The sequence below is a fragment of the Diceros bicornis genome, chromosome 12 (genome assembly GCF_020826845.1).
Source record: "Diceros bicornis minor isolate mBicDic1 chromosome 12, mDicBic1.mat.cur, whole genome shotgun sequence".
Taxonomy (NCBI): Eukaryota; Metazoa; Chordata; class Mammalia; order Perissodactyla; family Rhinocerotidae; genus Diceros; species Diceros bicornis.
Window position 1 is genome coordinate 2,671,661 of NC_080751.1, and position 13,046 is coordinate 2,684,706.

Below are 13,046 nucleotides of genomic sequence, written 5' to 3' on the forward strand. Positions count from 1 at the left end.
GGCTGCAGTGTGTTTGAGGAGAGAAGAGGAATTGAAGACAAGTTTAGAACACTGTAGAGTTGTGCTGCACTGAGGAACAAGGAAACGTGGTGGGACGGGGAGGGGGAAGTGGAGATTTTTGTTTGCTTTGCTTTGGGACAGAAGAAATTACAGCATGTTTGTATGCCAATATTTCTTAACAATCTCCATAGAGTATTGATGGGGCAATAGCCTCCCCGCTATAGCCTCCCCACTAGTCTCCTCATCTTTGATGCCGTTCTTTGTATCACCGCTGCCGGATGTGACTTGCTAAACCACAACTCTTATCATTTCACTCAACTGCTCACAAATCTTCAGGGTGTCGTTAATTGCGGTACGAAAAGTTCCAGTGCCTTAGCTGAACATTCGAATCTTCTCCAGTTGGGCCTTTTGCAGTTTTATCTTTTCCTTCAGTAAAGCCCAACAGTGAGGTACAATGCATGCCAGACCAAGGTCAGAAGGCTTGGATTAAACTCATGGTTTTGTAAATAACTGGCTACGTGACTTTAGACAAATTACGTAAGTGCACTGGGCCTGGGCTCCTTCCCCTTCATAACGAGGAAGGGGGCGTGTCGGGTAGACTGGATCATCTGTAGGTCTCTGGCATCTCTGACAGTGTTCTTTTCAGCACCGTCGCGGCCACAAACGGCATTCTCTCCTGAACCCGCCCTTCCACTTCTAGCGACCACATGTCTTGTGCGGTCACTTATTTTTCCTGCTTCGCTTTTGCTTTTCCAAAGAGACCAGGCTTTAGAGGAGCCACAGCGGCAGCTCCTTTAAGGTCGGCAGCTTCCCCGCCACCACGGACTCGCCTCCCACTCTTTCACTTGGGACCCTCCTCTCCACAGTCAGAATCGGCCACGTAGTAAGTGCCGCTTCCAACCAATCAAGAAGAAGTTATCTCAGATCTTTAAGGGACATCCGCTTCCACCAATGATCTTCAAGTCTTCTCTAGCGCCTCGCTTTGAGGGGCGGGCTCAACCACCGCAATAGCCAATCTGCTCCGGGGAAAGGTATTCCGGGAACTGCGGAGCCCACCAATCAGGTAAGAAGGCTGCAGGGAGGGGCGTTTATCATTGGTAACCGCGTCCGGAAGAGGGCTGGACCTTGGGAGACGACAATACGATTTGATTGGCAGGGATGATGTTGACAACCCGGGAAAGCCCACTTTCTCCAACAGGACCAGTCTGGGTTCCCGGAGTGGCGGTGGACGCAGCCAATCGGAGAGGAGACGCGCGGAAAGTTTGCTCAATGGGCGATGTCTGAGGGAGGCTGTCACTCAGGTGGCGGTGGCAGAGGCCGGGCTAAGACGTGGCCAGGGGAGCGCGGCTAGCTGTCCAGGCATTGGGGCGGCGGCGAGGTCCCTAGCGCGTCCTCGCCCTAGTCGGGGGCTCCGAGCGTCGGGAGAGGCGGGCGCCGGCGGCTGCACCTCCATGCCCGCGCGCGGGGCGGGCCGCTGATGGAGCGCGCCACCCGCCCGGGGCCGCTCGCGCGGGCGCTGCTGCTGCTGGGGCTCGTGGCGGGGACGGTGGCCGCGGGGCGCGCTCCCCACCTCCCCGTGCGAACGGCGGAGGCGGCGTTTGGACTGGGGGCCGCGGCCGCTCCCACCTCTGCCGCGCGGGTGCCGGCGGCGGGGTCCGTGACTGCGGCAGAGGTGACGGTGGAGGACGCCGAGGCGTTGCCGGCGGCCACAGGCGAGCCGGAGGCGCAGGAGCCAGAACCCGAAGACGTGACCGAGCTGCGGCGGCGCGGCAGGTGAGGGGCGCGGGCTGAGCGCCCGGACAGCGGACCCGGGGAGGCGATTACTTGACGCGCGCGCGCCGCGAGGATGGGTGGCCGGGGTCCCCCCTGGGCTGTGGCCTCTCGCCGGCGGAGCACAGCTGGTGACCTGGGGCAGCGCGGGGCTGCCTTCCCATCCCCCGGGCCAGCGACAGGCCTCGGTCCGCTCCCGGGCGCCGGATCCTCGCTGGAGGGCGAGAGCAGCATCCTCCAAGGTGTATGGGATGCTCGGAGAATGGAGCGCAGACGTTGGAAAGAAACGTCACTTTCCCTCTTTCATTGTTTTCAGGCTTTATTCATACCCCAAGGAGCTTTTCAGCTCTCCTTTTTTTTTCTTTCCTCAATCACCCCATGTCTGTGCTGGTGTGACTGCTGTTTGGGGAAAGGACTCTACAGAGAGATGTCTATATTTCCTTTAAATACAACCCTGTAGTGCCCACGGACCAGGGTTGAGGTCAGTATTTCTCTAATTGAGATCTGCGGAACATCTGCATCAAAATCATCTGGGGATGCTGGTTAACTGTACAGTTTTCTAGGCCCCACCCCAGATTTACTGAATCAGACTTTCTCTGGGTAAGAACCTGGAATCTTCAAGTTTAACGAGCACTCCAGACAATTCTTGAACACACTGAAGTTTAAGAGCTATGGGTAGGTTCTTGAATTTTGGCAGTTTTTTGATGTTTACAGGATTTACCATATAAATACTTAATTTAGGGTTGTCTTGGTTGAGTTGCTTATGCTCCTTAAAAATGTTACTTCAAGATACATGTTTAAAAGCACTTTTCAAAGTCTGGACGCAAATGTAAGGCATTTTAATGGTACAATATTTTGCAGATAGCTAATCTTAGCACACCCTTGGAGAAAGTGATGCCCCATTTAACAAATGGAATGATAAAAGGAACATTAGGTAAATTAAACCAGGGAGAGTTAGAATCTGAATTAGCAAGTATTGTAAGCTTATAATGTAGTAGTTACTGGATCATAACAAATTAGGTTTAATTCTCAGTTAACTATCAGGACCTTGATTTATATACCTAGAAACTACTATAAATAGAATGAATAAGTACTAATATTCTCTAGGCACCACTTGAATGTTTATATGTAGACTTTTTTTTTTAAGTAGCAAATATTTGACAAAATTTTCATAGGCTTTGGTAATGAATTAACTTTCCTGGAAAGTGTTTTTGTTTATCTTAAAGAAACTTCAGAAGCACCTGCTCAAAGTAAGTTATGTGAAGCAGAGCAAGATGTTTCATTTTTCTTAGAATACAAATCCACTGCAGCAAGTACTTATTGGCACTTACAAAGGCCCCCAAGATGCCCTGGGGTTACAGAGGTTAGGCAGATAGCCCCTGCCCTCCAGGAGGAGTGTGCAGTCTAGCAGGGAGGGTTAAATGAGGAAATCCGTAATGACATTGCAGAGCAGAAGTGGTGCAAATTAAGTGATGTCAGTGTCCCAAGGATTTTGTGGTGTTTAGTGGGTGGGGTATGGGGGTGAGGTAGGTGAGAAGATAAGAAAAGGCTGTAGCAGAATGAGTTGGTTCCTGAAAAGTGGGCAGAATTGCAATGGGTAGACACTTGGACTTAGGAAACAGCAAGAGGCACAGAAGCTGGAAAGTATGTTTAGGGAACATTTTGTTTGTATACATCTGTGTGTGTGTGTGACCTATGTGTAGGAGAGAGATACAGACCTACATACATGTGTGCTGGGCAGGGAGGAGTAGATGAAGATAGAAAAATAGGTTGGGGCCATATTGTGTATAGATAGCCTTATACTAGTAGTATCATCATCACCTGGGAGCATGTTAGAAATCCAGAATCAGGGCCGGCCTGGTGGCGGAGAGGTTAAGTTCGCGCGCTCCACTTCTGTGGCCCCGGGTTTGCAGGTCCGGATCCCAGGCGTGGACCGAGGCACTGCTTGTCAAGCCATGTTGTGGCGGCGTCTCATATGAAATGGAGGAAGATGGGCACCAATGTTAGCCCAGGGCCAGTCTTCCTCAGCAAAAAGAGGAGGATTGGCAATGGATGTTAACTCAGGGCTAATCTTCCTCACACAAAAAGAAAAAAGAAAAAAGAAATCCAGAGTGAGGCACCACCCAGACCCACTGAATGAGTGTCTGCGTTTTGACAAGATCACCATGTGATTCACACGCACATTTCATTTATGAAGCGTTATGTAGACTATCTCAAATGTAGGGTATCTCAAATGCCAGGCCTCAACACACTTTGTGCTTGAGGAATATTTCTCTACTGTGTACTGAAAACTTGAGGTCAGGATACCACATGGCGAGTGTAGCAGATCAGATGAGAGGTTTACTGTTAAGTGGATATAGAACGGGGGTGGCGGGGGTTTGAGGCAGAATCTTGGTTCCTGGTAAATGGGTTGATTCCCTCCTCCCTTGGCAACCCCATCCAAAGATTGAGACTGGGTGGACAGAAGGTGAGAGCACGTGTGGGAAAATTGAGAGATTTGGGGGAGCGGGGAAGAAAAGGTAAGGGGTTTGGGTTGGACATGGTGACTTGGAGGTGCAGGGACGACATCCAGAGGGAGACGTTTGGTAGGGAGTTAGCAGTGAGTGACCAAAGTTGTTGACGCTGGGAGAAAGAGGAGGCTCATGATAAAACCTCAGGAAATACCTTATATTTTATAGGTGAGCCAGCAAAGGAGATGGAAATCCAGCTGGCTAGGTTGGAGGTGTAGGGTGGGGACTGAGAAGAATGAGGGATTTGTTGATGAGCACACTTAAAAGAATTTAAGTAAAGCAGTAAAGAGTACTCAAATTGCAAGAGGTTAAGGATTCATCCTTTTCAGCCCCATCTCCTCCTTCCCTCACTTCTAAACCCTATAGGAGGCAAGTTTTAGGACCAGGGACCTCTGATCTTATTTATACAGTCAGAGGAGGGAGACTATATAGACAGGTTGAAAAACAAAGGAATAAAGGAGGAGGTGAAGTAGTTAGGATCTACTTGGCAAACAGGAGGACCGCTTCTTTCTGAGAAACAAGAAGAGTGAAAATAGAGGAATTTTGCCTGGCAGAGAATAAGTGATCTTTGGCAATGAGAAGTGGCTAGGAAGAGATAGGCCTGGGTTTAGGGGTCTGTCTGGTAGCTTAAGATAATGTGGAAAGTTTGAGAAATTGTGGGTAAGTAAATTGATAGAGTCAACAAGAGATAAATATGCAAAGTTTATAAAACTTTTTTCTAAGTGCTCTTAAAAAAAAGTAAAAACCCAGAGAATATCAGTTCCATAATAATAGACCAATATCCTGTTTGTTTATAGGAGGAGGATTAGGGGAGCAGATTTGAATTAACCAAGCGTTTATTACAAACAGCTGTGAAGAGCTATGATGCTTACAAAACTTCTAAAAAGGAGGTGGGGAATTAAGATCTTGATTTTTGCATGTTGTCTTTTGATGCCCAAGAAGCAGTATGAGACTTGCTAATTCGTTTTTTTTCTCCTGATGGCATTTTCATTGGCTTCATTGTAAATGCTTACTCTGCATCTCAAGCATGTAAATGAGTATTTTTTTCCTTTAAAAAGTAGCTAAAATAACCTTGTTTTTTTTGATAGCAGTCTTGTCAGTGCTTCTTCTGTTAAACGTTACATTTAATTGAAATTTAAATGGGATGGTCAGAAAGTTGGGCAGAAAGTTGACATCTCTCACTGTTAGGTTTTATGCACGTTGGCGTTTATAAGTTACCAGTTTCTGATTCCAACACAAATAGCAAATTACAAAGCGTTACATGGGGTTCTTGTGATGGGATGGGCATCTTCATATTGAGGACATTTAACAACCTCAGAAGCTGTAAAGAACTAGTTTTACCTTAACAATCACGCTGATTTGTAAAGTATTTGTTTCTTTTTCCTCTGCCTCTAATTCCCCTGTAACAGGTGTTACTAAATTTTACATTAATCTATGGTGCTTCTTCAATTTGTGCATCTCTAAACTGAACTTTTTGGATTTAATGAGATAACATGGAAATACTTTGCAAATGTAAGATGATTTAATTCCTCTTTATTTCTCTCCTCTCCTTTCATAAACTGATCTGATGTGAATCAGTGGTCCAGAAATCTGGTCTTCTTCAGATTTTCAGATTCATAATCATGCTTTTTTTTTTTTAATATGACCATTGAATGATAGAATCTCAGAATACAGTGTTCAAAGGGAATTGAGTCATCCGGTCCTAACACTGCTCGCTTTTCTGACCCCACATTTTTAAAGTTGACTAAAAATCACATTAAAGAAGAATTTACGCATAACTTTCAAGGCAAGTTGTAAACCAAACTAAACATTCTTTTTTGTGTGTGTGAGGAAGATCAGCCCTGAGCTAACATCCATGCCAGTCCTCCTCTTTTTGCTGAGGAAGACTGGCCCTGGGCTAACATCTGTGCCCATCTTCCTCCACTTAATGTGGGATGCCGCTACAGCATGGCCTGACAAGCGGTGCGTCGGTGCGCACCCGGGATCCGAACCCAGGCCGCCAGCAGCGGAGCACGTGCACTTAACTGCTACACCACTGGGCTGGCCCCACTAAACATTCTTTAGGAGAGTAAGGGACTATCCTTCCTGTCTACAATTGTCTTTTTAGCTTAATTAACACCTGGACTCTAGGTATGCTATAGGACAGGGTTGAAGACATCCTGTTCTTTATTTGAACTCAGCAGCCTTTATACTCCTAAGCATTTTGCGAAAGAGGACCTGTTTTTATCAGCTGCTGTGAGCTGTAGCTTCAACGTGGCGCTTCATTCCCTGAATACTGCTTGGGAACTCCATCTGTTTTTTTCCTTTTTTGTAAGAGAAGAGCTGCTTGTATGTTTTTGTTACAAAATGTTTTAAAATACAAAGAGGAGAACTTGTAGGTTACAGAACTAAATGTGAGGGGGGATATTAATGTTATTTTTTTCACTGAGTTCTATTTGTAAATAACCATTTTGCTTAAAAAATGTTTCATAGACTAAAGTAGAAAAAGTGCTTCCAAAAATGTTGTAATCTTATAGGAAACGGATATCTGTCACTCTCATGTTGTCTATAACACTAGAAACTTAGATTTTATTTCTTTAAGGTCCAGCTGATGTGTCAAAGTTATAAAATATAGTTGGCAATTTTTGACAATATATTTGTTTTGATGTGGGGCATGGCTAGTCTCGTCATATGTTTAAATAAAGGAAGTTTGATCTGAAGATTTACCTAGTAGGTGAGGACTAAGAAGTAAAGTCCAATTAGTACTAGCTTGGTTTTCAATATGAACATATGCTTCCGTGAGTGGGGACATATATTTAGGTTGAGGATTCTTGGCTACAACAAAAAAGGCGATTTAACCAAATCACATTTTTAACTTTGTGGAGTTTTTACCCCCCAAGACAGGAAATGTGTAATTTTAAAATAAACAGTTGTTAATAATAGAAACTGTTCAATCAAGATAATGTTCTCCTGTCACCTGCTTCTCTTTCACATGGGAAATTTCTACAGGCACTAAGGCTCCTTTAAAGTTATTGTGTGAAAGAACATAGCCTCTACTTAGCAGACTCTGATAAACTTAAGTGTAAATAGGTATTTTGGGTGACTTAAGTCAGAGCAAACAATTTTTTAAAATTGCATGTTCATTGTGGCATAATGCTCAGTCATTTCTGCTCAGTTGGGGGCATAATCAGAGCAATAACAGGATAAATGGCATCTTGATGAGATTTCTGGAAGGAATAAAAGCTGCACGTTATAGTAATGTGGTAGTTGCCACTTATGCAAACATACAGTTAACAGAATAATAGAATTAGAGTTAGAAAATCTAAATTCACTCTTCTGTCCAAAACCTCGTATTTGGTGCATGGCGTTAGACAAGTCACATCTTTTCACATCTTTCTCAGCCTCTTTTTTGTTATTGTTTTATGTGGATAATAGTGTCTTCCCTACCAAGATTTATTCATTCCTCAAACGTCTATTGCATTTTATTAGGGGCTAGGCACTGTTAGGTGCTGAGGATAGATAAATGGACCACTGGGCTTATCCTTTAGTCCCAACTCTGACAGGGAGATACTTGTGTTAAAGAATTAACTATACTTAGACTGGATAATAAATGACATAAGAGTAGTATGGGAGTGAAGAGAATAGAAGTGTCAAGTGAGTGAGTCCTTGAATGTGAAGTGTCAAGGACCATCTAGGCAGCAGGGATGATGTGAGCAAGGGCACAGAGCAGTGGTTCCCAAGGCAGGATCTGCAAAGGTAAAAATGGGGATCCATGAGATTGTCAGTATTTTAAAATAACGTAATGGAAATTGGACATTCAGTGAGGAGAGGGCTGATTAAAAAGTTAATTTTCTTGGCTTTGAACTAGAATTATATCAAACTTAATATAGTAATTGTAGCTATTTCTCTCCAGAAATCTTGAATATTTTGATTGGTACTTAAATATTTCTTCTAAAGATGGAGGAATTCATTAGAAATGATATTTATTGGGCAAATGAAATCGTTTAAGATGTGAGACAAAAAATAAATTAACAAGGGAACTTTGTCGAGAAGGTTAGAAACTTGTGTGTGTGTGAGTGGGGTAGGGATTATGTCAGATCATGTATGGCTTTATGTGCCATATCAAGCAGTGTGGCCTTTATTCACTGGGCACGGGGAGCTTTAGAAGTTTATCAGATCTCTATTGCAGAAACAAAACTGTTAAAAGAGCAGAGGGGAAAGAGGTGTGAGGCAGGAAAATATGTCAGAAAAGCTTTTGAAGGTGTTCTGATGAGAGATGAGAATCTGTTCTAGGCCAAGGGCAGTGGTAATGAAGAAGAAAAGATTTCAAAGAAGCTTCAGAAATAGAGTCAAGAATACCTGACTGTTGTCCAAATGTAGAGCGTGGGAGAGAAGTTGATGTCAGATTTAAATGTTAAGTGACAGGGTGGATGGAGAAAGATGTGGGAGAGAAGTTAAATTTTCTCAATGTGTTGCAGCAATGACAAGTGTGCCCTGCTGAAAATGCAGAACTAGAGCTGGGAGAGAGACGAACTGTAAATACTCATAGGTTTGGGAGCTGTCATATTACATATAGAGTTGAAGCTGTGGACCTTGGCTACAGCTAGAACTCCATGGCCTGCTTGTTAGAGATTGAGAGCTATAAGAATGATAAGCGAGGATGGAGGGAGACCAGGGGCGTGGAGAGACTGGTCCTGTAGAAGCTAGAGAAAGAAGAATGTCCAGAAAGAGAAGCCAGCCACTGTTTAGTGTCCTTGCTGCTGCAGGGACAAGCCTGATTAGGAGAATGGATCTGGCCATTAGGAGGAGGTCACTGAAGACCTTGCTTGAGAGTAGCTTCGAAGAGTCGCGTTATGGGAGGGAGAAGAGTGTGCTTGCTGTTGAGTCGTCCAAGCAAATGCCTTTGTAACCTAAAGCACTGGGTAAGTGAGAGATAGAAGTTTGAAAAGAGTTTGCTGACAGAGTTGATCAATAGGCCTTCTTCATCCAGGTAATACATTATTTTTTTTACTCTAAAGAAATAGGCCTTTGAGGTAACTCAGTGTTTGCCAAACTAGCCTTATCGTGAGACTCGCCTGAGGTACTTGGTAAGCTACACTCTCCCAAGCTCCCTGTGGGGATGGGAGCTGTGAACCTTTACTGGTTTTTAACAAGCACTCCAGATTATTTTTATGGTCAGGCAAATTTGAGTTATGCTGAGCTAGGCGAAGTAGCCCTACTTTTACTTATGAAAAACAAGTTGAATGAGGCCATGAGGAGGATAAGACAGAGCCATGGGAATGTGCACTCAGGTCTGACTTCAAAGCTCCGGTTCTTTCCACTGGAAATGCTGCCTCTGCAGTCGCTTCAGTTCTTGAATAAGTTAAGCGTTTTTCATCTTGTTCATAGAAATCTCTAAATAAGGCGAGTGGATCATAGGGAGATAAATGATTGCCTTACATTCTCCCTATTTTGGGAGGGGGGTTCATTTTTCATCTCTAATTGATGTTTGTTCTACACGCCATATCTTATTGCTGCCCTGTGATTATCCCAGCATTCAGCCTGAGGACTTTGCTTCACAGCAGCATCTGTCTATTTGATACTTTCTCCCTCGATAGTATGTTGCTGAGCATCTCTCTCTTAGACTTTGATTAGGTATGATAGTCTAAATCCTCGCATATCTTTTTGGCCTTGATAGTGCTGCTCAATTCTAGCCTCAGCAGAAGGGGTACCTCCCTTCCAGAGACATGCTTGGGGAGGACCCCATAGTGAATATTACAGCTAGCTTGTAGCAGACAAGAGGATGAAGGATTTCTTTTTTTGACACCTGACAGAATTTGTTAAAGGGATTTTCTGTTATTCTCATTAAGAGGGGTTAAAATAATTAAGGGTACCCCACTCAAATCTAAGAACCAGATTACATTAAGTATCAATAGTTGTTAAGAGAGTGATGTACTTAATTGTTTCTGCCCACATGTTTGTATTTCTTTTAATTATTGCTCACATTTACACATATTTTAAATGTAATAGTTCATAGTCTGAAAATATCTTGTTTGTTTTGAAAAGCAGAATCTTTGACTCAGTTAAATGCACTCCATCTGATAGGTTTTCAGTGAAAGAATAGTTAGATGTTAAACTCAAATGACTTATTAAAATGTGTTCTTATATACACGTAAGACACATATGCATATTTTATTATTGGATTTTTGTTTGTTTTGAAAATGAGAGCTAGAATTTTATCATTCTTCTCTGTATATCTCTCTAGCACAAATAGCTACGTATTCAGAAAAATTATGGCTTTTTTTTATTATAAGTAGAATGCCTATGGTGATAAGTGAACAATGTTGGTTCTGAATTTTTAAAAATAGTGTCTGAAGTGTTCTAATGGTCTCTATAATTTTTCATGGGTTAACATTCTTTGCTTATACTGTTTTGTTTCAATTAGAGTTTTTTTTTCATTCAACCATTTATATGTAGTTGATAGTTATTGAACAGAAAAACTAGACATTTCTACAATGGGACTAGGAAAGAGTTAACTTGGCTCTGAGCCCTCGATCTCTAACTTAATTGGATTCTATTGCTTTTATTTGTAAATTGGCACATCTGAGTTATGAATTTTTTATACCCTTCATTATAACATTTTTTTTTTTTTTTTGCTGAGGAAAATTCGCCCTGAGCTAACATCTGTGCCTATCTTCCTGTATTTTTCCGTATGTGGGCCACCAGCACAGCATGGCTGCTAACAGAGTGGTGTAGGTCTGCGCCTGGGAACTGAATCCGGGCTGCTGAAGTGGAGTGCACTGAACTTAACCACTAGGCCACTGGACTGGCCCTAAAATAATTTTCTTATTCAAAGTATCCTTCTTCTCCCCCAACTCTCAAAAGATTTCTTTAGAAAATCTATTAGAAACTCTTTAAAAAGCAGGATAATGTGTGGGGAGGGGAATTGAGTTATTCCCTTCTTTGTTTGTTATCTAAAACTAATAGAGTTCATGGTGTGGCAGAAATCTTTATTTTCACAAATTAGACTAAGAGTTACCATTTGAAAAATTCAAAATGAGAATTAGTGTATAATTTGGGAACTAAATTAACAATTTTATTTATTCATTTGATAAACAAGTTCTTTGAAAGGTGTCAAATGAGTTTACTTGAACTGTTTTGTCTTGGTCAACTTGTGGCTTTACTTTGAATTTGTACATTATACTTCAAGTGACATAGAAAAGATAAGTTATATTTCATAATCCTAACCAGGAGCCTAATTATATGTGCTTGGAATTTGCATGGTCTTTGAAGCAGACAAATATACCCGTGAATTCCCAGAACAACTATACAATACATTCTTTCATTCAAATTCAAATTCATTTCATATTTGTTGAGAGCCTGTCCAGGGATGTATGTTCCAGGCAGAAAGAACAGTAGCTGCAAAGGCCCTGAGGGAAAATCATGCATAATGTGTTGAAGGAGTTGGGAGGGTCAGTCCAGGGGTATTGATTTTGGACGTGTGAACTTTGAGAAGCCTGTTAGACAGTCTGAATCTGGTGGGCAGTTAGATATGTAAGTCCAGAGTTCAGTGGAGAGGCTTGGAACCAGAGAAATAAATTTGGGAGTTGCCAGCATATAGATGGTATTTTAAGCTATGAGATTGGATGAGACCACCCAAAAAAGTACACGTACATAGATAAAGAATATTTTAAGAGATAGGAGAGATGAGGAAGAACCAGAAAATGAAACTGAGAAAGGGTAGCATAGAACTAAGAAAAAAAAATCGGGAGAGTATGGTGTCCTGGGAGCTGCATGAAGAGCCGTGTTCCGTGGAGGACAGGAGAAGTAGCCAGTCAGGTGCTGCTAGATGGTCAAGTGAACCGAGATCTGACCACAGGATTTTTTCATGTGAAGGTCATTGGTGACTCCAACAAGAACCTTGTGAGGGGCGTGGTAGAGTCAAAAACTTGATTAGAAATTGTTCAGGACAGAAGGGGAGGGGAGGATTTGGAAACATAGTGTCTCCTGTAACAACTCTCTCAAGGAGTTTCATATCCCAGGGGGCCAAGAAATGAATTGGAAGCTGGAGGCGGGAGAGTGGTTGATTTTGTTTAATCCAGGTTGGTTTTTAAATTGGGGAAAATAATAGCAGATTTGAATGCTGAGGGGAATGCTCTGGTAGAGAGGGGATAATTGTGCCAGAGTGAGAGGAGAGATTTGCAGGAGCAAGTCCTCTCGTATGCATGAGGGAGCGATCTATTGGCTAAGCGGAAGCGCTGGTAGCAGATGGGAATGTGGACAGTTCACCTGCAGTAACAGGAGGGAAGGTAGAATTCATGGGTCCAGGTGCTGCTAACTGGATAGATGTGATGGTGGGAAGCAATCTCTGTTGATTGTTTCTGTTTTCCATAGTGAAATAGGAAACACAGGCCCTGGGATGCATGGACTTAGAAGTGTCAGAAGTTTGAGGAGAAAGGAGAAATTTGAAATAGTTAATCTAGGACTACGAGAGTGGATAGACTAGGGAAGTGTGGTATGATTGTTGAGCATCATTAATAGCCCTTTTGAGGTTGGTGGTCATAACTAAAGTGAGACTAGTCAGCATAGTTATGTTTTTCTTCAGGCACATTCAACTGCATGGATACAAGAATGAGAAAAGACAGAAAGTTGAATTTAACCAGGGTTGGAGTTCTGCTAGTCCAGTGCGGCATGTGAGGGAGGGGATGGGGAGTTGAGGGTATAAGCAAGGAAGTGCTTAAAATGAAGGACTGTGAAATTTAAACTGGATAAGAAAGAAGTGAAGCCGTAATGGTAGTGAAGGTCATG

At 42.9% G+C, this 13,046-nt stretch overlaps 1 protein-coding gene across 4 annotated transcripts in view; it reads left to right on the top strand.

Annotated features, from left to right (window-relative positions):
• Nucleotides 1-1,239: 1,239 nt before the first annotated feature.
• The window catches only part of EIF2AK3 (eukaryotic translation initiation factor 2 alpha kinase 3), a 78,063-nt gene continuing 66,256 nt past the window's right edge, over nucleotides 1,240-13,046 (top strand). For 3 of the 4 annotated variants that reach the window (XM_058550724.1, XM_058550725.1, XM_058550726.1), the window contains exon 1: nucleotides 1,240-1,773. In XM_058550724.1, the coding sequence (XP_058406707.1) occupies nucleotides 1,478-1,773 (296 nt within the window). In that variant the 5' untranslated portion in view covers nucleotides 1,240-1,477. The remainder of the gene's footprint in view (nucleotides 1,774-13,046) is intronic. The other variant, XM_058550723.1, reaches the window with a different exon arrangement.